The sequence below is a fragment of the Stenella coeruleoalba genome, assembly GCF_951394435.1.
Source record: "Stenella coeruleoalba genome assembly, chromosome: 9".
Classification (NCBI taxonomy): domain Eukaryota; kingdom Metazoa; phylum Chordata; class Mammalia; order Artiodactyla; family Delphinidae; genus Stenella; species Stenella coeruleoalba.
Genome location: NC_137155.1, coordinates 82,133,198 through 82,159,889, shown reverse-complemented (window position 1 = coordinate 82,159,889; position 26,692 = coordinate 82,133,198). Strand labels below are relative to the sequence as shown.

General features: G+C 39.5%; 1 protein-coding gene across 2 annotated transcripts in view; it reads left to right on the top strand.

Annotated features, from left to right (window-relative positions):
• Window positions 1-24,141, top strand: part of TNPO3 (transportin 3) — an 82,582-nt gene extending 58,441 nt beyond the window's left edge. For both annotated transcript variants that reach the window (XM_079930944.1, XM_079930945.1), the window contains 8 exons: window positions 318-458; window positions 3,364-3,480; window positions 4,339-4,433; window positions 5,665-5,821; window positions 7,351-7,518; window positions 12,946-13,058; window positions 21,127-21,218; window positions 22,517-24,141. In XM_079930944.1, coding sequence (XP_079787070.1) covers window positions 318-458; window positions 3,364-3,480; window positions 4,339-4,433; window positions 5,665-5,821; window positions 7,351-7,518; window positions 12,946-13,058; window positions 21,127-21,187 — 852 coding nt within the window. In that variant the 3' untranslated portion in view covers window positions 21,188-21,218; window positions 22,517-24,141. The remainder of the gene's footprint in view (window positions 1-317; window positions 459-3,363; window positions 3,481-4,338; window positions 4,434-5,664; window positions 5,822-7,350; window positions 7,519-12,945; window positions 13,059-21,126; window positions 21,219-22,516) is intronic.
• Window positions 24,142-26,692: the final 2,551 nt, after the last annotated feature.

The following is a 26,692-nucleotide window of genomic DNA, read 5'->3' as shown; positions in this document are numbered from 1 at the left end:
CCATCCTAAAACAGGAAGTCCAGAATTTAGGAAAATATGTATCTTTGTCTTTTCGTAAAGTTAGACATGGTCCTCTTGTGTTGTAAAGAGTCATTGTGCTTCCGTTAAGAAGTGGTTGTTTGTCAGTGATGGGTAGTGTATTGAACCTCAGCACATATACACACACCCACTGACCAGAATCAGGCCATGTGTGTTCCTATAAAGAAAGATTTTTCCAAATTATTTAAAAGCCAAATAAGTTGTTACCAACTTGGGAGCATTTTTTTCAGCACTTAGTTGTTCATTTTCTTTCTGTGCTCTTTTCACTTTTGACTCAGATATGGCCAGTTTTATCTGAGACTCTAAATAAGCACCGGGCTGATAATCGGATTGTAGAACGTTGTTGCAGATGCCTCCGTTTTGCTGTTCGCTGTGTAGGCAAAGGATCTGCAGCCCTGCTGCAGCCACTAGTCACACAGGTGAGTTCTCTACAAGAGGGAAAATGTACAGTATACAGAATTTTGAAATAGGAGCCTTTTAGAACAAAAACTCTGCTGATGAAATGAAACATTTTTGCATTTCTTAAATACAAACTAAAATATATTTGAAAGAGATAAGTAGTGCCTGTGGTATGTTATTTATAAGGCAAATAGCCTGTAATCTGTTCTGTATAGTGATAGTCTAAATAGCAGCGCATTTCAGTGTGGAATTCAGAAATGGGAATGACTTTAATGCTCAGCTCTTATATACCCATGTTAAACATTTTATATTAATTTCCTTTTTAAAAATGTGGCAAGTCAAACTTTGCTATTTCTGGCCCAAAGAGATGTTCTTCTTTCTTCACCATAGTTAGTTATTTACATAAGTCTCTTATTTGTCAAGAAATAAATATGACTCTTTCAATCACCAAGATTGGTATGTAATTATGATGGTGTGCCTCACTATACATGGCTCTCTGAGATCATATTCATGTCTAGAATATTCTGTATGAGACACTTATGACTAGTGACTTAATTCACTAAGTAATTTATGTTGGTGTTAACCTTACAGTAGGACTGGAACTAGATTTAGGCAAGTGAGGTGCCATGGGCACAAAATTGACGGAGGTGAGGCAAAGTGCGACTCTGAGCAAGTACCTTCTCAGATTTTGCACTCATGCTGTGAGGAGAACTACCACAGGGCTTCAGCTAGACCCCACCCAGCCAACCTGAAGTGACCCTTCTCCACCTGGGCAGGGCATCTATCAGGCTGACTCTGACAGTGAGTGCCCCCTCAAGTTCTGCCTCACTCTTAAGGAAGCTCTTACCCAGAGCCAGGATCATGCTGTTGCAGTGTCAGTTGGCACTTACATGACCATGCCTCCTTAAATTATAGATTTGATTAAAGTTTGTATAGGTAAATATTTTAACAGAATTTTAATTTTTAGCGATTTTCTGCATTTACTGTACCCTGAGTACAACAGTATATGTTTGCATTTAGGCTGTGTCCACCTCTGGTCAAGTGTCCCCTTCAGTGCAATACATTCTGGGTCCAATACAATGTGATTTAACTCCCCTTTGCTATTGGAGGATACCTTCATGACTTTTATGTTATTCTTTTATTCCAGTAGCATAGGGTAGCATCTTATGTGACAAAAATCCCATAAATTCGAGGTCAGTAAACTACAGCCAGTGGGCCTGCCACGTGTTTTTGTAAATAAAGTTTTACTGAGAGATAGTCATGCTTATTCATCTAATTATTGCTTATTGGCCATTTTTGTGCTACAGTGGAAAGTTAAGTAGTCAAAAGATTGTAAGGCCGGCAGAGCCTAAAATTTTTACCATCTGGCCCTTTAAGAAAAAGTTTGCCAACCGTAACTTATATCGTTCGTTAAGTACAGCATATAGTTTTGAGTATACAACACTGAACAGATTCATAGCTCCCATCTCGTGTTCTTTTCATGGTATATGCTGATAAGTGCCAGTTACTCTGCCCTTCCGCTCCCACCAAGCTGAAAGAATTGAATTTATGTAATAAGATGAATACATACATGTTGCATGGGCTTTTTTTCCCTCTTTTGCTGTACCACGCAGCTTGTGGGATCTCAGTTTCCCGACCGGGGATTGAACCCTGGACCCATGGCAGTGAAAGTCCTAACCACTGGACTGCCAGGAAATTCTCATGTGATGGCATTTTAAATAGATGAACGTACGGTGGCCTCTTAATTTTTGGAGGATAGTAGGGTAAAAATCCTAAACAAATAATTTAGTTTAAATATTTATATTGTATTAAAATTTTTATTCTGTAGAGATTCAGATATCTTGATTGGAAACGCTCTTTTTACTCAAATGATTAGATAGAGGGGTTTAGAAGCCAATTTAAACAATGCTTTCAGGGCTTCCCTGGTGGCGCAGTGGTTGAAAGTCTGCCTACCGATGCAGGGGACACGAGTTCGTGCCCCAGTCCGGGAAGATCCCACATGCTGCGGAGCGGCTGGGCCCGTGAGCCACGGCCGCTGAGCCCGCGCATCTGGAGCCTGTGCTCCGCAGCAGGAGAGGCCACAACAGTGAGAGGCCCGCGTACCACAAAAAAAACCAACAACAACAATGCTTTCAGAGTCTCCTCTAATATGAGGGGCATTGGATATTTTGTTCCTGCTGTGGTTGTTTTTTAAAAAAAGAATTATCTTTGATGCAAATAAGAGCAACTTGTAGGTTGGAAAATTAAGGTATATTGTTAGGGTTTTGTAAATATTACACAAACCTTGGATAATAACTCCTTAATGGTTCCAGCTTGAAGTAAATATTATACAACTCTCCTACAACATTGTTTTGGAAAGATAAAAAAAGGTCAAAGTCTTGAAAGAATTCTAAATAGAGTACTTGAAAATAATTGAGGAATTGAGCCCTATGTTTTAGAAAATGTTGCCAACAAGCTTTACTGCGTTGTCTTAAAGAGAAGAGACCAGTCTATCTCAGAATTTCTTCCTCCAGACAGCTACCTAAGCTGAAACTTTTTAAAAATAATTAATTAATTAATATTTATTTTTGGCTACGTTGGGCCTTCATTGCTGCACGCGGGCTTTCTCTACTTGTGGCGAGCAGGGGCCACTCTTCGTTGCAGTGCGCAGGCTTCTCATTGCAGTGGCTTCTCTTGTTGTGGAGCACAGGCTCTAGGCACGCGGGCTTCAGTAGTTGTAGCTCGCGGGCTCCAGAGCACAGGCTCAGTAGTTGTGGCGCACGGGCTTAGTTGCTCCGCAGTATGTGGGATCTTCCCAGACCAGGGCTCGAACCCGTGCCCCCTGCACTGGCACATGGATTCTTAACCACTGCGCCGCCAGGGAAGTCCTAAGCTGATACTTTTTGAGGGGTAAAGAATTGAACTAATGGGATTTTCCCTTGGCAGATGGTGAATGTTTACCATGTACATCAGCATTCCTGTTTCCTGTACCTTGGTAGTATCCTTGTGGATGAGTATGGCATGGAAGAGGGCTGTCGGCAGGGACTACTAGACATGCTCCAGGTATGTTTTCTTGGAGGGTCTAAAGGCCTAGCAGTGTGTTCTTCACCATGTCTTTAATTCTGTTACTTCTTCATATTTCCTTCCCAGGCATGATGTTGCCCTAATAATAGGGAGGTAGAACTTCCTAGTTGTTCTCTGGACAGGCCTGCTTGGGAGAATGAGAGAGAGATTGACCACACAGATGTACTGGTCATTACAGTTATTACTGTCTGATTTATGCTATCCAGAGGTAGGATTTTTTTGGAGGGTGGGAAGGTGGGCAAGTAGATTTAAAATAAAGGATCTCTAAGCTCAAGCATGTTTCTGTTTTTAATTTCTTGCCTGGAACAGCCAATGAACTAGTTCACTTAGGAGGGATGGTCTTAGGGTAAATAGCAGGCATTGGAAAAGTCTCCTGATATACTGCTTTTACCCTCTCCTATTCACAGGGCAAGGAAATATATTAGGGAGTTAAATCATAATGCTCCTTTTCCCAAGATGTCTTTCCCTTTAAAATTGCCATTTCATAGTTATTATCATTAAAACATCAACTACTCCCTTAGCGGACCAGACCATATCTAGTACATAAGCACAGTCTTCAGTTTCAGAAACTTCTAAAAATTTGAGGTGACATCTACCCAGTTGAAATCTGTATCCTCAACCCTTTCTGAAATGTGGACTTCATATGTGAAGACTGTTTTTGTCAACTGAGAAAGATTTATATCTTCCCTTTGTTGATCTCTCATCAAAGTCTTTTTCTTTTCTTACTTATCTGTGCTTCCCCTCTTTGTTCTCTTTGTATATGTTATGATATTTAGCAAGTCTGAATCCCATGGCATTAATTTACAAGCATTTGTTTTAAAATCACTTTTTTTCTAGGCACTGTGCATGCCCACCTTTCAGCTCTTAGAACAACAGAATGGGCTCCAGAATCACCCTGACACTGTGGACGACCTATTCAGGCTAGCCACCAGGTCAGTCCTTCTGAAGAGCAACCCTTTTTTTTTATTGCTCATCCTCATCACTGCTTGATCTTGTCACCTAACAGTTAACTGTTTCCTTCTCTGTAAAATGAGGTAAGAGGAGTAGGTAGATTAATGGTTCATAACCCAAAGTTAAATCGTGAACCAGAATATTCCCATTAAATGAAGAAGAGCTGGATGAGAACAGGGGAAAATAACTGATTTCCTTGCATGAAGGAGGGAACATGCCCAAGGCAATAAAAATGAGCTTTGCAAGAATATTTGACTAGACAGTCTGTAGAATCCCATGTAGTTTTAACATTTTATGGTACTATGATGTCATGCTTTACTTAAACTTTTTCCTTGAGAAGCTTAGCATCCTTCAGATATAATCATATCTCAGAATAAAAAATCCTTAGGCTTTTAAGGTGCCTTAGAAGTTATCTGGTATGTACTTCCCACCTCTACCCCTAGCCAGCCACCCCACTTGTTGCTTAAATTCCTTTTACTAGTAACACTGACATTTGTATTCATTCTTAGTCCTTAGCTCAGGAATTTGAACCAGATCAGTTAGTAACGAACACTGGGTTTTTTGTTAATTTTTGGACAAGTCAGAAAACGCTTTTGTGTGTGTGTGTGTGTGTGTGTTGGTATGAGAGAATTGTTTGGTGGGTTGTCAACCTGTTTTCCCGGTGTGTTCCTTGAAAAATCAATCTCTAGAGATGCTCTTTGCACAAATGGTTGCCTGGTAAAATAAATTTGGAACAATGTTTTATCTTTTTCTTGGAGATTCTCTGTAAACATTAGAGGATCTGAGAAAACTGAGTGGGAAGTATAGAGTTCCCATATACCCCTAGCTTCCCCTCTCCTTCCCCACAGCCTCCCTTACTATCAACATCCCCCACCAGAGTGATCCATTTGTTAGAACTGATGAACCTCCATTGACATGTCATTGTTAAAGTCCATAGTTTACATTAGGGTTCTGTCTTGGTGGTGTTCTTTCTATGGGTTTGGACAAATGTGTAATGACATAATGACATATATCCACCATTATAGTATCATACAGAATAGTTTTACGATCCTAAAACTCCTGTGTGCTTCACCTATTCATCCCCTTACCCTCCACTCCCTCAATCCCTAACAATCACTGATCTTTTTTCTGTCTCCACAGTTTTGCCTTTTACACTGGCTGCTTTTATAGCCTAATCCTGTCGTTTATATCTAGCTTGTCTTTCCACACCAGGTTTATTCAGCGTAGCCCTGTTACCTTGCTGAGGAGCCAGGTTGTCATCCCTATCTTACAATGGGCCATTGCCTCTACTACCCTGGACCACCGGGATGCCAACTGTAGTGTCATGAGGTTCCTACGAGACCTCATCCACACAGGGGTAGCCAATGATGTAAGTATGAACAATGTAGTCTTTCTACTTTGTAGCTCATTGTTTTCTCATATCTCTTTCTCATTCCTTAGGGGAAAACCAGCATCTCCTTATTTGATCTGTGTTGGTAGGCATATTCCATAGTGGATCATTCAGTAACCAAAATATCAACTAGTAGATTTAAGACAGCCTGTACTAAGTGTTGTAAGCTGTATCAAGTAGTCTGAAATTATCTCTGCTTCCAAGCCATTTGGTGTCTAATTGAAGAGAGAAGTAGATACAGTTACAAAGAATTAAACAACAGCAACAAGGCAGTATTTGGTTGTCAGATAAGTGATAAAAGTCATGATTGCTATGAGATCAGAGGAGGGAAAACTCTTTGGAAAGAAGTAGGTTGGGATAACTTTCTGAAAGAGGAAGGACCTCAGTGGAGCCATTTGGATGGATTGGAGAGGGGAGGAAAATCTAACTGGGGTATAAATTATAATCAGAGAAAGTCAGGATAGTACTAAGTATACTAGTAGACACTTAAGAGACCTTTTTGGCTGGAGTAGTAAAGTGGTTCACAAAATGTTCAAAGGTAGGTTTGACTAGATGTGGAGTAGAATTGAAGGTAAGGGAGATCAGTGAAGAATTAAGTATGTGACTAGGCTAATTACTGAAGAATTTTGACAGTAAAAAGAGAGAGGGAAAAGAAGAAAATAACTAGAAGTGAAAGGCACTGTAAAAGTTTTTTTTTTTTCAACATATTAGAAATATGTGTATTCAAAGACTAAGAAGGAAGAAAATAAGTAAGTTTTTTTTTGATAGAGATTAGATATCTGATAGAAGTCTTCTTTTTTTCAGTCACTTTTTAAAAAAGGAAATACAGATACTTTAAATTATTTTTTAACAGAAAAAAAAAGGTTAAGAAAATTGCTACCCTTAATCTCTAACCATTGTTTCTCTTCTGTGTTCTATTCATGAAAAACCTAAGGGTTGGGCTTTCCTGGTGGCGCAGTGGTTAAGAATCCGCCTGCCAATGCAGGGGACACGGGTTCGAGCCCTGGTCCGGGAAGATCCCACATGCCGCGGAGCAAGTAAGCTCGTGCGCCACAACTACTGAGGCTTCGCTCTAGAGCCCGAGTGCCACAACTACTGAGGCTTGCGCGCCTAGAGCCCGTGCTCCACAACAAGAGAAGCCACCGCAATGAGAAGCCCGCACACCACAACAAAGAGAAGCCCCCGGTCGCTGTGCAACTAGAGAAAGCCCGCATGCAGCAATGAAGACCCAATGCAGCCAAAAATAAAATAAATAAATTTATTTAAAAAAAAAAACTTAAAAAAACCTAAGGGTTAAGGTTAATCTCAGCTGAAGCCCATGCCCATTTCCTTGAAACTAAACTCTTAATATTTTCTTCCTGGTGACAGAACATTTAGTGGACCTTGTGAATCCAGCTGTTATATATACTTTCTTCCCCGGGAAAGAGAGATTACTAGACTAAAGGGGAAAGAGTACTTCCTCTTTGGAAAGTTGAAATTAGAATTTTCCTGTTCCTGTTTTCTTACAGCATGAAGAAGACTTTGAATTACGGAAAGAACTGATTGGACAGGTGATGAACCAGCTTGGACAGCAACTTGTAAGCCAGCTGCTTCACACGTGCTGCTTCTGTCTCCCCCCATACACCCTACCAGATGTGGCCGAAGTGCTCTGGGAGATCATGCAGGTTGACAGACCGGTAAGATTGTTTTCATAATCTTTTTAAAGGGTTAGGGTTAGGGTTAGTCCCTAACCCTAACAAGTCCTAAACAGTTCCTTGAGAGGCTGACTATAACTTTGAAACCAGTCCTGTTGTATGTTCGTGGAACCTGATTTAGGTATATTGCTAAGTTTAATTGTTAAATGAAGGGGTCTGTAGAAGGGTTCTTGAAAATATGTTTGTGTCACTGTCATAGGGTTTATTTATTACCAAAAGTGAATACTAAGCATCGAATTCAGCTATGTGGCTGGCCGGTGAGAAATTTGTTCACTTGTGAGAGATGCCCATATTACAGGTTATTCAAGAAGTGTTAATTCGGGCTTCCCTGGTGGCGCAGTGGTTGAGAGTCCGCCTGCTAATGCAGGGGACACGGGTTCGTGCCCTGGTCTGGGAAGATCCCCCATGCCACGGAGCGGCTGGGCCCGTGAGCCATGGCCGCTGAGCCTGTGCGTCTGGAGCCTGTGTTCCGCAATGGGAGACGCCACAACAGTGAGAGGCCCACGTACCGAAAAAAAAAAAAAAAAAGAAGTGTTAATTCATTTCAGGTTCCTTAAATAGCACTATATGGTTCCTTGGTAATAAATCTAGCCAGAGCATTTGGAGGCATATGCATATAAAACTAGCCTACAATCTATAGCTGGATTTGTTTCCCCTTTGGATTTATTTACATCCTGTTTCAGTTCTTGAACCAGGTTCTTTATCACCTGAGCATGCAAGTTTTTTTTAGGCTATCCAGTAATGTCCAACTAATTTTAGTACTGGGCCACATGATTATAAATCAGGTTGTGTGTACTACGTGAAAGTTTTGAGCATAATGGTAACATATAGTGTATAGCCTGTAAATTATTTTTTTAAATGAGGTTTATAATTTGTAATATTAATATAAAAGCAGTTCAGGAAAGTACACAGTTGGACCTAACGTGAGCTGACTTGATTGAACCACAGAAATCCAGATACATAAGTATCTTATAACTTTTAAGTCCATGTACATCTTAATGTTATCTCCTATTTTATATCACTGATTGCAGTTCTTAGCCTCAATTTCAGCAGTTTCACAAAAAAAGAGTACACTTTCACTCTCAGACCCTAATGTTACTAAGCTAAAAGTTCTGCCTAGTCTTGGATTTGTGTGTTCATCTCCAAAATTCAATGATTAGTGTAAATTGTCTTAGGCATATGTATTACTTTATCGTTAGCTCACTCAAATGAAACACAATCACATGTAGGGTAGATGGTAGATGTGTAATGGATTTCTAACATTTTCTCTAGGTTTCTACTTCAGAAACAGCCCCATGAACCTTAACTTTTTTTTTTTTTTAATTATTTATTTGGTTGCTCCAGGTCTTAGTTGTGGCAGACGGGCTCCTTAGTTGCAGCATGCAAACTCTTGGTTGCGGTATGCATGTGGGACCTAGTTCCCTGACCAGGGATAGAACCTGGGCCCCCTGCATTGGGAGTGCGAAGTCTTAACCATAGCACCACCAGGGAAGTCCCCTCCCTGAACCTTAATTCTTACTCATCAAACTCTGTGAAGCTTCTGTGTGGCTTTGGTTTCATCAAATAGCTCTGCAGTTCTTCCATTAGCTCAAGTGCTTCAGGAATGAATAGTACCTGTAGTTCCCTTGCTGGCTGTTCACGACACCTGTTCCATTTCAATCTAATACAGTAGTAGTTTTTGTTTTTCTAAAAAGTATTCTGTGAACCCCTGGGGACCAACAAGTTTATTCCAAACATTATTGATAAGAGAAATAAAATTTCCATACTCTTACTTTTAAATAAATATACTTGGTTTCCAGGTAACAAAAAACTTATTATGTACATTTAACCTTACAAAAAATTTTGGATTTGTAAGCATACAGGTAAGGGCTAAAGAAGAAAATGAGAGCAGCAATTTGGAGCAGGAACAGAAAACAAGTAGCCCTGTGCTCTTAAGTTTACTGTGTACCCACTGAATTGCTAAATTATTTTAAAGTGTTTGTTAAAATAGATAACCAACAAGGACCTACTGTATAGCACAGGGAACTCTACTCAATATTCTGTAATAACCTAAATTGGAAAAGAATTTGAAAAAGAATAGATACGTGTATATGTATAACTGAATCACTTTGCTGTACACCTGAAACTAACACAACATTGTTAATCAACTATACTCCAATGTAAAATAAAAAATTTTTTTAAAAAGTGGTTTTCTGTAAACACCAACTTAAAACTGAGTTTTTGTAGAGGAACTCTTACATAAATTTAGGTTGTCTATATGCTATAAACTGATTGAAATCGTAACTAAGGATATAAGTCTGAAGAAAATTAACATTCTTGAGCACATTCTCAATCATACATTTTCAAAGTTCAACACAGATTCTTCAGTAGAAGATGACGTACCAGCTTTGTCTCTTGTCTTGAATATTTTGAGAAATAATTGATTTATATCAGTGTGTAAGTTGAAGGCATACAGCATAATGGTTTGATTTACATATATTGTGAAATGGTTACCACAGTAGGTTCAGCTAACATTCATCTTCTCCTATGGACACAATAAAAAGAAAAGAAGGAAAAAAGGAAAAAAAATTCTCCTGTTGAAAACTCATAGGATTTACTTACTTAACTAGTTCTTATTTATCTTATAACTGGAAGTTTGACCTTTTGACCACTGCCTCCAGTTTCTCTCCCCCCACTTTTTGCCTCTGGTAACCACAAGTCTGATTTCTTTTTCTATGAGTTTTGTTTTGTTTTTCTAGATTCCACATACAAGTGAGATCATACAGTGTTTGTCTTTCTCTAACTTATTTTGCTTACCATAATGCCTTTAAGGTCATCCATTTTGTCAGTAATGGTAGGATTTCCTCGTTTTTTTTTTTTTTAATAAATTTATTATTTATTTATTTATTTGGCTGCGTTGGCTCTTCGTTGCTGCATGCGGGCTTTCTCTAGCTGCGGTGAGTGGGGGCTACTCTTTGTTGTGGTGCGCGGGCTTCTCATTGCAGTGGCTTCTCTTGTTGTGGAGCAGTCTCTAGGCTCACGGGCTTCAGTAGTTGTGGCACGCGGGCTCAGTAGTTGTGGCTTGCAGGCTCTAAAGCACAGGCTCAGTAGTTGTGGTGCATGGGCTTAGTTGCTCTGTGGCATGTGGGATCTTCCTGCATCAGGGCTCAAACCTGTGTCCCCTGCATTGGCAGGCGGATTCTTAACCACTGCGCCACCAGGGAAGCCCAGGATTTTTTCGTTTTTTATGGTTGAATAATAATATCCATTGTGTGTACCACATACTGCAACTTCTTTATCCATTCATCCATCCATGGACAGTTAGGTTGTTTCCATGTCTTGGCTACTGTAAATAATGCTCCTGTGAACATGGGGTGTAGATATCTTTTCGAGTTAGTGTTTTTGTTTCCCTTGGATATATCCCAGAAGTAGAATTGCTGGATCATATGGTATATATATTTAATTTTTTGAGGATCCCCCGAACTGTTTTCCATGGTGGCTGTATCAATTTACAATCCCACCAACAGTGTACAAGGGTTCCCTTTTCTCCATACCCACGCCAGCACTTGTTATCTCTTATCTTTTTGATCATGACCATGCTAACAGGTGTTAAGATGATATCTCTTTATAGTTTTAATTTGCGTTTTTTTCAGGTACCTGTTGGCCTTTCGTATTTCTTCTTTAGAGAAACATTTATTGAGGTCCTTTGCCCATTTTTTAATTGAGTTATTTGGCTTTTTGCTAGACTGGTATGGGTTCTTTATGTATTTTAGATACTAACCTCTTATCAGGTATATGGTTTGCAAATATTTTTTCCCATTCCTTAGGTTGTCTTTTTACTTTGTTGATGATTTCTTTTGCTGTGCAGAAGCTTTTAGATTGATGTAATTTCACTTGTTTATTTTTATTTTGCTGGTTGTGCTTTAGGTGTCACGGCCAAAAAATCATTATCAAGACCCATGTCAGAATGCTTTAGGCCTTTGTATTCTTCTGGGAGTTTCATGGTTTCAGGTCTTACATTTAGTCTTTAATCCATTTTGAGTTACTTTTTGTGAGTGGTGAAAGGCATGAGTCCAGTTTCTTTCTTCTACATGCGAGTATGCAATTATCCCAGCACTATTTATTGAAAAGGCAGTCATTTCTACATTGGGTATTCTCATCTCCTTTGTCAAATATTAGTTGACAGAATATAGTTTAGTTTCTTACTGTTTTTGTTTTGGGGGATACTTATAGTTAACTCATGGGTCGTTTTGGATGCCAAAGCTTTGTCAGTTAAGGGTTCATTCATGCTGTTTGCCTCTGCTTGTTTTTGTCTGAGTAGAATGTTGTCTTCTACTCAAAAGGGGCAACACTTGGAGAATTATGCAGTACTTTTTAAGCATTTATAGTGGAATATTTACTTTTGCTCTGGTCTATTGTGTTCATAAATTAACAATGGGAAAACACATCATGTAAAAAATTTAGGTATAAAAAAGTTATTTTACAACTGAAAACTGTGACCAAGGCATACATCCTACTTAAGAAAGGCATGAAGAAAAATTAGAGCTTTTTCAAAGAATAACAATTCAAATGAAAATAAGAACCCAGAGGAAGTCTCTAGAATTTTGATTTTTAAGTTTGCTCCCACTCCCCTTCCTCTTCAGTTTTTGTACACATGAAAGATATAAAGAGACTATACTCAGATGTAAGTAAATTGTTTTAAAGAGTAACAAGAGGGACTTCCCTGGTGGTCCAGTGGTTAAGACTCCATCCACACTTCCATTGCAAGGGGCATGGATTCCATCCCTAGTCAGGGAACTAAGATCCTGCATGCCGTGTGGCCAAAAAAAAAGAAAAATAAGAAAAGAGCAATAAGAGTGAGCAAAAAAAAAAGAATTTTCTAACCCACAGAACAGGCAGGTATCACAAAGGAACTGACTGGCTATGACCCCTACTGAGAGAGGTGACCTTAAAATCCTTAAGATTCTGGATTCATATTACGTGTATGCACTTTTTAAATGTTTACTTACTATACTTTCTGTCCCTGCTCTTTCTGGTACCTGAACTTTTGCTTTGGATTGCCTTCGATCTCTAAGCTCAACAGTTTTCTGGCGGCTGTTTAATTTTTAAAATACTACATAAGTTTAATGACAGAAACAGAACAATAGCTTTATCCAGAAGCGACTTCATTTCCAAGGTTGAAAGGCTCTGTCTGAAATGATGCCTGCTGCCCCCTTGAAGGGAGTCTAGGCATGCCTTTGTAGGCTGTTCCAACCCGCAGTGGGTTGGAAGGCCAGAAATAGTACTTCTATTAAGTCCTTTACTTGCTTCCAAGTTTGGGGAGCTAATGCTACTAAGGAAAAAACCTGTGGGTTTTGGTTATCACCTGTAGGATCTCAGTTCGGTAAGCCCTGCCTTCTTTTAAAACGCTTCTTCCTCTTCTTTGTACAGACTTTTTGTCGATGGTTAGAGAATTCCTTGAAAGGTTTGCCAAAGGAGACAACCGTGGGAGCTGTCACAGTGACACACAAACAACTTACAGATTTCCACAAACAAGTCACTAGGTGAGTGATGATCAGCAGCAGGGGTATGCAGAAAAAATATCTTTGTTTTTTATACCAACTTAGTTATAGATATACCCAGGAGTATTTTTTTGTGTGTCTTTGTAAATTCAAAGTTTTGTGTCTGTTTAGCCTTGAATTGCACAAATTGGCATTGGAAACCAATCTGGGGGAAAGTATCACCATGCTGTACATGTGTGCCTCAGTTTTATTGTATTATACATATCCTGATGTTCTTCCAAAAGAACAGTGCGTTGAACAGCCCACTACCCTTCAGGAAATCTGTCTGTATCTTTTTAAAGTCCTTCCCAGTTCTTATCTGTATTCAGGGGTCTAGAATGCAGGTGTCTGAATAGGTGAAGCATTGGTTGTAAAATATTATAGAGTGATGTGGACTGCAGTGAATTAGGAAATTTTTGCTGTGCCTAAAGATATTCAAATTCTAATTTAATTCAGGCCAACCAAAACATCTCTCTGGGATGCATTAGGCCCATGAGCCACTTGCTTACAGCTTAGTTAAAATGTTAAGTTGTACATGTGTGGGTTTTTTTTTTTTTTTACTATAAACGTAATAAACATTTTAAATATACCTACATAGTCTTCCTAATTACAGTTTTATAGCTATAAGGTGTTGATTGATTTCCTTATAGTGCCTCTATTAATTTTCATTTTTTCAGTATTATGGATAATATTGAATGTCTAGCCTTTTCCTTCTTTTGATTATTTTCCTTAAAATGCAATCACTGAATCAGAAGTTATGAGACTTTTATGGTCCTTGATAGTATTAATGACAACAACTTAAATTGGATTTTGTAACTGTGTGTTACCTTCCTCTGATATTCCTTTTTCTATGTAGAGTCTTTAGAATTTTGACTAAATTTTAGGCAATGGCTTATATTCATACAATTGTGGAACGATTTATAGGTCCAAGAATGAGTTGTTGCAGTGAGCTTGGTAATGGTGAAAAAGAAGAAGGAAAAAAATGCATTTGATGATACAGAAAAATATATGATATAAAGGGAAAAAAATAACAATTTTGTATAACCCAACTTGCTCTTAAAATGTTTTTTAATTTTGATAAAATACATGCAAAATTTACTGTCTTAACCTTTTTTTTAAAACCATTTTTAAGTGAACTGCTCAGTAGTGTTAAGTACATTCACATTGTTGTGGGATTAATCGCCAGAACTTTTTCGTCTTGCAAAACTGAAAGTATACTTATTAAACAACTCGCCATATCTCCCTCCCTCCAGCCCCTAGCAACCATCGTTCTACTTTCTAAGTTTGACTATTCTAGATACCTCATATAAGTGAAATCATACAGTTTTGTCCTTTTGTGACTGATTTAGCATAATGTCCTTAAGGTTCACTCATGTTGTAGCAGGTATCAGAATTTCCTTCCTTTCAAAGGCTGAATAACACTCCATTGTATGTATATATACTATCTTATTTATCCATTCATCCTTTGATGGACATTTGGTTGATTCTGCCTCTTGGCTATTGTGAATAATGCTGCCATGAACATGAGTGTACAAATGTCATTTCAAGACCCCACTTTCAGTTCTTTTGGATATATACCCAGAAGTGGAATTGCTGGATTACATGGCAGTTCTATGTTTAATTTTTTTTGCAGAACCACCATACTGTTTTCCATAGCAGCTATACCATTTTGCATTCCCACCAATGGTGCACAAGGTTCTAATTTCTCCATATCTATTTTATTTTTGTTGCCTGTGCTTTTGGTGTTACATTCAAGGAATCATTACAAAATATAATATCATGAAGCTTTTCCCCTATGTTTTCTTCTGAAAGTTTTATACTTTTGGTCTTACATTTATGTCTTTGATCCATTTTGAGATAATTTTTGTATGTGATGTATGTTAAGGGTCTGACTTCATCCTTTTGCAGTTTTCCCTGCACTGTCCTTTTTTCATTGAATGGTCTTGGTACCCTTATTGAAAAATCATTTGACCATATATGTAAGGGATTTATTTCTGGGCTCTCTATTCTATCCCAGTGGTCTATGTATCTGTCTTTATATCAGTCCTGTACTGTTTTGATTATTATGGCTTTGAATAAGTTTTGAAATTGGTAAATTGAGACCTCCAGCTTTGTTCTTTTTCAAGAGTATTTTGGCTATTCGCAGTCCCTCGAGATTTCATATGAATTTTTTTTTCACTCTAATCCTAGGTTTATTCAACACAATCCTTTTACTCTACACAACAAAGTACAAACACGATATTATCTAAAATGCTACAGAGTTACAAAACTCAAAACAGAAAATGTATAGTACTGACTATACATTAAAAGCCAAAAAGCAATGTACACGTTGCCAAGGTAACTGCATGACCACGGTGAAAACCAGCACAACTGGGAGAACTGTGTTCATATGAATTTTAGGATAGATTTTTCTATTTCCACAAAAAAATGTCGTTAGGATTTTTGATTGGGATTACATTGAATCTGATCACTTTGTATAGTATTGACACCTTTAATAATATTAGGCTTTCCAGTGCATGAACATGAGATGTTTTTCCGTTTATTGGTATCTTTTTTTTTGGTGGTACATGGGCCTCTCACTGTTGTGGCCTCTTCCGTTGCGGAGCACAGGCTCAGTGGCCATGGCTCACGGGCCTAGCCGCTCTGCGGCATGTGGGATCTTCCTGGACCGGGGCATGAACCCATGTCCCCTGCATTGGCAGGTGGACTCTCAACCACTGCGCCACCAGGGAAGCCCCGTTTATTGGTATCTTTAATTTCTTTCAGCAACATTGTATAGCTTAAGTATTTTATTCTTTTTGATGCTGTTGTAAATGAACCAACTTGTACTTTTAAAAGCTATTCTATTATATGTGATATATATATATGCAAGCTACTTTATTATGAATAGTAAATTTCTGAAAAGATATATAACTAGAACTTTTCATTTCATAACCTGCACTATTTGCATTTTTTTCATGAGCATGGTATGCTTTTACAATTAAAACCAGACCTAGTTTTCTGGGTTGTTTTTTTTTTTTGCTGTACGCGGGCCTCTTACTGCTGTGGCCTCTCCCGTTGCGGAGCACAGGCTCCGGACGCGCAGGCTCAGAGGCCATGGCTCACAGGCCCAGCCGCTCCGCGGCACATGGGATCCTCCCGGACCGGGGCACGAACCCGTGTCCCCTGCATCAGCAGGCGGACTCTCAAACACCGTGCCACCAGGGAAGCCCCCAGACCTAGTTTTTAAAAGGGAGAGAAAATTAAATGCTAATCTTTTTTTCTGAGAATTGATTTCTTGTCACTCTCCAAAATGGTTTACTTTCTTATTCCCAAGAGTTTCCAATAATTCTGTTAATGGTAAAATCCCAAATCTTTGAGTGCTGTCTTTTTGTAGTTTACTAAGTGGCCTAACTTCATGTCCCGGAAGTAACTGACTTTGGGCCATAGATCAAGTGACATGCATGACTTTAAAATAGCATGTGACTGCCTTCATGACACATTTTGCCGAAAGAGTGGATTTCCCCTCTACTAGGTAGGCATATATTTATTGGGATGACCTTAAAAAACTATTTTATCTTTTTTTACTATGAATCTTCCCAGTAGAAGTAATATTGTACCTACAAACTGTCTCAGGGGAAAGAAGTATAACAGTTGCTTCTCCCTGCTTCTGTTTTGCTCTGTTTTATCTAGTGTTGTTCATTAGAAGGGCAGGATCATATTGGCTCTAGATTAGAGCGAATGAGAGCCTGAGGAGAACCCTCAAAGGAGGACTGGGCTTAGAGTCAAGGCTGTAGGTTTGAATCTTGCCACTTACTGTTACTTTGCAGCTTATTTATCTGTAAAATAGGGTTAGTAATACCTATCTCATAGGTTTATTGTGAAATACCAAGTGGAAATTTAAAGACGATCTGGTACATAGTAGGTGATCAGTTAACTTTTTCCTTGGAGAAGAACCTGCCAGAATGTCATTACATACTTGCAAAACTAGCTAGAGCATGTCTCCTTCAGCTCTAAGGCAACCTCCCACACATTCTGGAATAAGTTTCCACCAAGCTCATATTTCCTCACCCAGGCTAATATATGACAGGTAGAAACAAAGTGTAAGTCTGAAATAAAAGTCATGGACATTCTATAGTGTAAGGAAAATCTTGAGGCTAGGAAAATGAACCCAAATAATGTATTGCTTTGAAAAAAAATATCTGTGATCTTTGTCCTGTGATATGGGGCAATAAGGTATTTACCATCCTGGACTACTTGATCTCTTACTGCTAAACAAGTTTTGCAGCTCCTCCTGTAGTAGGCTGTGACATAATGGTGGGAAATGAACAGAAGTAAGAGGTAATGTTGAGGTGCTAGAGAAAGGATTTGAGATTGCTCAGCTCCTCTTAGTAATTCTCTTTCTTTGGTATGTGTATTGCCCTTGAACCTTCTGTTCCATGCATGACTCAGTCTCCCTTTCGGTTTTAAGGTCCTGTTACTCCTGCCTCAACATGCTACTTTGTTTGCCATCCTAGCAGGGAGGGTAAACTGGTTCAGTGTCATTTCAGCAAGTCCAAGCCTGTTTCTCAAATGGTACTGGTAATTAATTAATTTCCTGGCATTTTTAGTTGGCTAACTTGAAGAAAGCTGGAATTTTTCATTCTGAAATATCATTCTTGCTTTCCAAATACCACTAATCATGTCTAGAAGAAATTTTGCCATCATTTCCCATTTTCCTGTCTTGGTATTTATTCTGTGACTATCACTTGCATGAGGATCTCAAGAAAAAGACATGCATGGGGAGCATTGACACTAGAATGGGCCAGTATGGGGGTGTCTTCTTGCTGAAGTCATTAGTTAGAGCTCGGTTACTCTCCATTATGCACATCAGATGAAAAGGGCTGCATTTCTCAGCGCACCACTAGGATTACGGGGCTTGAGGAATAGTGACCATAAAATTACTCAAAAGTATAGTGGAAGGCTCTTGGACATATATCTGGAGAAAACTATAATTCGAAAAGATACATGCACCCCAATACATGCAATAGTGCAGTAGTTCATAGGAGCGCTATTTACAATAGCCAAGACACAGAAGCCACCTAAATGTCCATGTAAAGATGAATGGATAAAGATGTGATATATACATAATAGGGTACTACTCAGCCATAAAAAAGAATGAAATAATGCCATTTGCAGCAACATGGATAGACCTAGAGATTATCGTACTAAGTAAGTCAGAAAGAGAAAGACAAATACCATATGATATCACTTATGTGTGGAGTCTAATGACACAAATGAACTTAATTACAAAACAGAAACAGACTCACAGACATAGAGAACAAACATGATTACCAAAGGGGAAAGGGATCAGGAAGGGATAAATTACTAGCATAGCATTGTAAATCAACTATACTTGGATTATTTAAAATTTAAAAAAAAGGACTTCCCCGGTGGCTCAGTGGTTGAGAGTCCGCCTGCCGATGCAGGAGACACGGGTTCATGCCCCTGTCTGGAAGGATCCCACGTGCCGCAGAGCGGCTGGGCCCGTGAGCCATGGCCACTGAGCCTGCGCATCCAGAGCCTGTGCTCCGCAACGGGAGAGGCCACAACAGTGAGAGGCCCGCGTACTGAAAAAAATAAATTAATTTTTAAAAAAAAGTATAGGAGGGATTGGGATGGTGGGACTAGAAGCCAGAAAATAGAACCTACAAAAACAGTGGCAGTTTTGAATGAATGAATGAATATAAATAAATAAGTGTAAATGAATATAAAAACAACCCAGAAATATTAAGTGCCGGGAGGACTGAGGCAGAAACAGAAAATAGTTCTAGTTTTTAAGGAGGTTTGTTTGTTTGTTTGTTTAAAAATCTATTTCTTTGGGCTTAATCACCAGGGACACTTAAGTTAAACATTTGCTGATTGACACCAGAGCAGTTGCTGACAGGATTGGGAGCAGAAGCTGAGTTGATTCAAGAGATTGTGGCCTATCGCTCATTTCACCATGTCTCACCACAGTTCTCCTGTACTTGAATTTTGGTTTCAATACTTTTTCTCATGTTACGAAAGAGGCTAAGAGTGGAGTTATCATTTCTCTTCCAGATTTAACCACGATTTCTGGTTGAAGATGGGTAGTATTGAACAACATGTAAGGCATTAAGATAGCAAAAGAATCTTGAGTCTCCAGCATTATCCTAAGTTTATCTCTTTCCTGTCGTCTTAGTCCCTTATAATAATACACCACACAGTGACTTCTCTGGGGTTACGTATCTTCCACCTTCGTGACATTGGGAAGCAGGAGTGATCGGGCTCACTCACCAAGGCTGCCTCCTTATAGTCAGTATTGATTCGGAAATAGAGAAATGTAATGCTTTTATTGAGGCATGTTAAATTCACAGAGCAAATGGCAGAATTACAATAAAACTAGAAGCCCTTCTTTACTTTCCTTACATTTTTAGGATGGAGGGAGACTAGAAGAAAGCCTCTGTTGAATCAAGTCCTAGAGCCTAAATCAAGGTTCTTAGTGATGTTTCAGACCTTATAATAGCTGGGGAAATCCAGATGTAGGCTCTTAAGAAGATAGCTCTTATTACCTTCTTTTATGTTGAATCACTGTTAGTGGTTCCCTCCCTGACTTTTAACCATTACAAGAAAGAGAGAGAGAGAGAAAAAAAAAAAAAAAGAGAGAGAGAGCTTTCTTCTGACATTGAATGCTAGGCTATAGGCTGTGCTCCCTTAATTTTTCTGAGCCAAAGAGAGGGCCACAGAAGGGTGAGCATATTAGGATGTGCTTTCTTTTCCACTGTTTTTAGCTTAGCCTCATGTTCAGTTACCAAAAACTATTATGAAGACTGACAAAAAAGAATGAAGCTGGCATCAGCTGGTTTCTTGATGACAATCTTAGATAAAGGAAGCCTTTTGAAAAAACAGGGTCAAATGAATATTGGGCTGTTCGTGCCACCTAGGTATCTCATTGCTTGCCTGAGGACCAAGACCTGCTTCCTCCTCCTCCCTTTCTTCATGCCTTAACCCTTTCCTCTCTCCTCTCCCTCCTCCTCCCACAGGAGGAAACCTTGAGCAGCCTGTTCAACTAGAAAATCGCTTATTGAGACTCACTTTCTGGACTGGGCTTTATAAACAAAATCTGCTCTTGGGAAAGAATGAGGGAACCAGGGTACCTAAGTTAGCTCAGCTCATAGAGTTAAAATGATCAACCTTAGGTGAATATGCTTGCTTTTTTACTTTGAGGGTTCTGGCTTTCTTTTATTTATGTCAAGGACTTTAACCAGGTTTTGTTGGTTTTTTGGCCACGGGATTTTAGTTCCCCGACCAGGGATTGAACCCGTGCCCCTTACAGTGGAAGCACAGAGTCTTTTTTTTTTTTTTTTAAATTTTACTTATTTATTTATGGCTGCATTGGGTCTTTGTTGCTGTGTGCAGGCTTTCTCTAGTTGTGGCGAGCAGAAGCTACTCTTTGTTGAAGTGCGCGGGCTTCTCATTGTGGTGGCTTCTCTTGTTGTGGCACGCAGGCTCAGTAGTTGTGGCGCACGGGCTTAGTTGCTCCGCAGCATGTGGAATCTTCCCGGACCAGGGCTCGAACCCACATCCCCTGCATTGGCAGGCGGATTCTTAACCACTGTGCCACCAGAGAAGTCCGAAGCGCAGAATCTTAACCACTGGACCGCCAGGGAATAGCCAAGTTTTCTTGTTGTAGCAGCCTACATTTGTCAAATACTATTTTATTCACTGTTCTATTATCCTAAGCACTTTACATATAGGAATTGATTTAATCTTCAGAACATCATGGGGTAGATAATGGATGAGGAAACTGAGGCAGATTGGTAACTTGCTCAAGGACACAGTGAAACCAAGATTCAGACCTAAGCAGTGTTTCTCCAACGCCCACTCTTTAACAACCACACAGCTTATAATTATTCTCATGTACAATAGTTAATATTTACTCTTGAGTTACAGAAAGATTGAAAGCGGGGTCAAGAGATGATGGAGAGAGCAGAGCTGGGACAGTTCTCGGTATACCTCAAGGTTGTGGTTGCTTTTCAACATATTATATCTTTCTCATCAGTCAGGGACCAACCTACCTTTTCTTTTCTAGTGCTGAGGAATGTAAACAAGTTTGCTGGGCCTTGCGAGACTTCACCAGGTTGTTTCGATAGCTCATACTCCTGCACTGTGCCTGTCACCCAGGTGAGTGGTATATAGTTCCCAGCTTTTCCCCTGGCTGTTGGGAGTACTTGGGGATAGGCATAGATTTTTAATGCCCATCATGGGACTAGTACTATAGCTAGAGTCAGGGAAGGACTTAACAGTTTAACGCTGCTGCATAGCTGAGAAATGCACAGGCCTGATTTTCTTGGGTCAAGGCAGCCAAATATTTGTCAGCTTCTTTTGGATGCCAGTTTTACCCCCATAAGAAAGTTATTGTTGCAGAATATCTCAAAAAGAAAATTCCTCCCCTCTTCTCTTTACAGATATTTCTAGCATGGTAAGTATGTGTGGTAACAAATGAATATTTTTCAACCTGGCAACTTTGGTGAAAACAGTGCTGACCTAAAGTAGACCGTGATACATGGCACTGCCTTCCTAAAACTGATCTTTCAGATTTGATAAATAAAGATGCTTGTTCTTATCATTTTTTACAATTTTAACGCTGAAATGCTAGGTTTTTGACCAAGGCAGGAGGTAAAGGAAAAGAGCTAGCCTCTGTGTCTAGCCCCTGATCATCAGTTTTCTCCATTTGCTTCTGATTCTGAAGTAAAGCAAGAAGCTTAGCTGAGGAAGGAAAAGACTGGGTGGTGGGGTCTGGGTGCCAGTTTCTTGACTGAAAGAAGAAAGGCATCTCTCCTGTAAGCCCACCCTTTGATGTCTTAAGCAGAATTTATTCTCCCTGGAGGCAATTCTCGATGAATGTGCAGCCCTCTCACTGGTGGTTTTGTGATTAAATGAATTTGCGGGTGAAGATGCTGTTGAGCAATGCCTCACCATACCAGAAATTATTTCTAAACTTTGGTTCTTTGATGAGTAGTGATATCATTTGGGATCCTCAGGTTTTGCAGTGTCTGTAATAGTAGAGTCTAAATCAGTGGCTCTTAAACCTTTTCTTAGTAGGCAAAGCCTTCTTTCAAAATAAAATCTTGCATGAAACCCCAATACTTCAAAAGACTTAAATGGAGGTTTTCTGGTTGGCTTTGGAGTGGGCAGCCTGGACCTGCTGGCTTACTCTTTACCCCCACATATTATCACTGAGGACACTCAGAATTGGAAAAGCACCACAGACGGTATTTCATTAAAACAGTAGCTCCTTTAAAATCACAAGTGAAAAAAATCCAACTTCTTTTTTTTTTTTTTTTTAAACTGAGTTCTTACAGCAGAGGCCAGAATGAGGTGCCTGAGCAAGTATAGAAACTTCTGTCTTGAGGTTGACTTTCTGAAGTATTTGCTGTCTCCTGGACCACAGTTATTGACTGTCTTCTCTCTTTTGTCAGGAATGTCTTTTTTAATTAGAAGACAGGAAGAAAACAAAAATCAGACTGTGTCCCACAATCAGAAACCTCCATTGTGGCAGAGGGGCCTTCACCGCCACCAGGGCCTCCCGCCAGACAGGGAGAGACTCCAGCCTTCCAAGGCCATCCTGAGGAGTTCCTGTTTGGGGGTGTGAGGGAAAATCAGCGCGGTTTAAAAAAGATGGCTGCGGCCTGTGCAGCGTGGTGGGAGGTGAGCTGGTTTCCTGGTGAACTTGTTTCTAAAAGGAAAAATAATTTTAAAGAAATAAAAAAGAAAAAAAAAAAAGGAAAACTAAACTGAAATCAGAACTGAAACATTCTCCTGGTAGCAAATGACATGCACACATACGTACACGTACCTACACACACACGCACACACACACATGCTAACATGCATGTGTGCACACAGAAAAATAAAAGTACAAAACTTTCTGTGAAACAAAAACATTTACTTAGGGAAGGTGGGAATTCAAATGAATTAAATAACTGCAATTGGAAGGAAAGGGTCAGGATCATCTCTTAAGGTTTTCTGCTGTTTTGTCCTTTCCTTCTCTCCCACCCTCTCTTCTTTCCCTTTCCCCCTCCCCCTCCTCTTTTAATGAAAGTTAGTAGAAATTTTTCCTACTGTCCCAACTGTTTTCTTCTCACCTTTAGAATTCTTCAGACAAGGAGAAATAAGCAAGGAGCCTGTTCTGTTTTATATCATGGTCATATCAATGATACTAGGACCTGCCAGGGCCAAAATTCATGTATATCCCCATCCTGACCCTATTCAGTCTCTTAAGTCCACTTCCCACCTACATTGGGTTGTCGTCGTCTTTGGAGAGAAGAGCCAAAATTAGGGTGAGTGGGATATAAATATATATTCTAAGTTGTAGTTTTTTTAAGATTTTTTTTCTTTTTTTTTATTTAATTTTTCACCCATAGACATGAGAGAGGAAAACAGAGGGTGGGAGAATGGAAAAAAGTGTTTACAGGGCTAACTGTAGTTTACTAAAAAATGCAGAAATTATTTGACTTCATGGGGAGTGAGGCAGAATAGGGAGGCCCAAAGCAAGTCCTAATATTTTAAAGGAGTTGCAGCCCTGCACAGGCATTAGATATTAGGGCACTGTTCTGTCTGGTGTTGTAGCCATCACAAGAACAAATCAACAGCAACCAAAAAAAAAACCAATAAATTTTAAAAATTTAATCAGTGTTTGTTTTTACTTCATTTCACTGCCTCATAGATCTGAAATGGTACGGCTAAACCTCCTGAGTGAATAGTCTTAGTTGTTCTCTAATAGGCATCTGGGTACAGAGTTTGAAATTCAGGCCCCTGCCATTACTGCCCCAGACACTTCATATTTCAGGGGAGTGGCTCTTTCTGCATCTTTTATTCTTCTGGTTTACCCTAAAACTCCTCCTGCTACATTCTGTCCTTTCATATGGCCTCAGTGGGAAGGAGGTTGGGTGACTTGGCATATTAAACAAAATGTAGCATATTCTTTTCACAGTGGGCACCCAAGTAGATTGTTTCCTAACCTACTGAGTACTTATCTGATCTTAAAAAAACAACCCCGTAATGAAGTATCATTGACATGCAATAAGCTGTACATGTTTAAGGTTTACATGTTTAAGGTATACAGTTGATAAGCTTTGACATAGGATACACCTGTGTATGTATGTATGTAAAAAATTATTATTTTTTTAATTAATTAATTTTATTTATTTATTTTTGGCTGTGTTGGGTAATAGCCTTCCCTGGTGGTGCAGTGGTTAAGAATCCGCCTGCCAATACAGGGGACACGGGTTCGAGCCCTGGTCCGGGAAGATCCCACATGCCGCGGAGCAAGTAAGCCCGTGTGCCACAACTACTGAGCCTGCGCTATAGAGCCCGCGAGCCACAACTACTGAGCCCGTGTGCCACAAGTACTGAAGCCCACGCGCCTAGAGCCCATGCTCCACAACAAGAGAAAAGATAGTGAACATACCCTTTACTCCCAAAAGTTTCTTCGTGCCTCTTCCCACCCTTTCCCATGCCCAAGTAGCCACTGATCTGCCTTCCATCACTGTGAATTAGTTTGCGTTTTCTTGAGTTTTATATAAATGAGATCACACAGTATATTATAGTAATTGGGCTTTGAGCTAATAACCTTGACCACAGAGTTGCATCTAGTATTTGGAATCCATGAAACAAACCTCCCTGCATAACATCAATGGTACTCAGAGTTTGATTCTCTAAAAAGGCAATATTGGAGGGGGAGAAAAAAACTTGAATATGGAACGGTGTTTGGAGTAAGATTATCAAATTCTGGGGATCAGCACATTGCCCTCACCATCCTGCTCATTTTCTGGTTAGACAGTAAAACTTTGAAGCCTAGTCCAACCCTAGGTCCTTGCAATGACCAATTGACTTTTCTCTGTTTAAGGATTTTGGCTTTTATGACCAAAAGCTGTATCTAGGACTGGAAAACATGTGGAAGGGTTAATATAACTCTCCCCAGCCACTAAAAAGTAGCCTTTGGAATACATATCCTAGTGTATGTCAAGAACATCCTCTCCACAGCTGTAGCTTTGAAATCCAGAACTCTTATTAATGGTTCTCACTGCTTACCCTTCAGTGTTAACAGATTGATTCAGACTAATTCTTACAAATAGTCTTGTTACTTTTGGGCATAGCAAGGATACCCACCTAAATTTCAATTTAACAGGGAACTGTTGGGGATCAGGTACCCTAATGTAGATATTGTGTTCCTGCTTGACATTGTCTAGTGGGAGTAGAATGAGAGTCTTACCTAAGTAAGCACCTGAACTTACCTAAGTCAGAAAGTTCCCATGGATCTGTTCCCTTATTTCCGTGATTGACTTAGCCAAGAAGTTTTAGTCATGATTATGTGAAACACAAATCACCCGTTGGGGCTATTCCCAGCAAGATTGTACTAAACTAAAGTAACTTGTAATTTTTATGTACGTGTTCTATAAAGATCAATAACTGAGAATGTAAGATAAATAAGACAGGAACTTTTGAATGGCATCAAGACCTCATGAATGCAAAGTATGTGTCCATCTTGTGTAGCCTGGGTACTAAATCGTTTTACAGGGATGAAAGCCAAAATCCAGAAAAGTTAAACATTCAAGATTATGCAACAAGGTATGCCTGATTTTTGTGAGATGTATTACTAGCAAATGAGAAAGTTGCCTGTGAGAACATTCCTCTGACAAAAAATGGGGAAAAGCTGTCAATATTTCTCTCCTACTCGACAAAGACTGAAAAGTTCTTTAGGTCAGTGAAAAGCTGAATAAGGGGAAGGAGTCTTGAATTAAAAGGGAATATTTTGTTGGGTACAAGGATGAACTTGGTGGGGATGAGGGGCCTGCAGGAAGGATGTAAGGTAAACTGCAGGGTGCTAGAGGGGTGTATTCATCCCCAGGGCCATGAGCATCAGTACTCTGTGGATTCCAACTTAAACACTAGCAGAGGCCACTACCAACCAGAACTTTAGCGTAGCTAGGGAGCAGTGCATAGCAACGCGTTGTCCTGCCTTTAAGCTCTGGAACTTACAGTATCTGTTATTTTGGGTGGGGAGGGGTAGTGTTCATCCACCACTGGCTACAACACACAGATCTACAAGAAATGATGGCCAGGTATGCTGTTTTTTTGTTTCTGCTTTCATTGTTGTTTTATTTTTAAGAAATCAAAATATAAGTAGAAGCCCAAGGAAGATTTTCAGCAGCCACTGAGCTTCCTGCAGTGTTGCAGAAGTCAGTCAGATGTTCCTGCCAAGCTTTGTAATTCATCAACTCGATATGACTGGTGAGAATGACACTTAACCTCAGTGTCTCCCTTACAAAAACCATGAGAAACACATCAGATAAATCCCAAATGAGGGACATTCTAAAATGTACCCTCAAAGCCATCTAAGTCATCAAAAACAAGGGAAGTCTGAGAAACCGTCAGACGAGTGGTGGCTAGGGAGACATAATGACTAAATGTATTGTGATCATTTGGACGGGATGCTAGAGCAGAAAAAGAGTATGCGATAAAAACTAATGAAATCTGAATAAAGAATGGAATTTAGTTAATAATGATGTATTCATTTTGTTTCATTAGTTGTGACAAATGTTCCATAGTAATGTAAGGTATAATGTAAGATGTTAACAACTGGGGAAACTGGC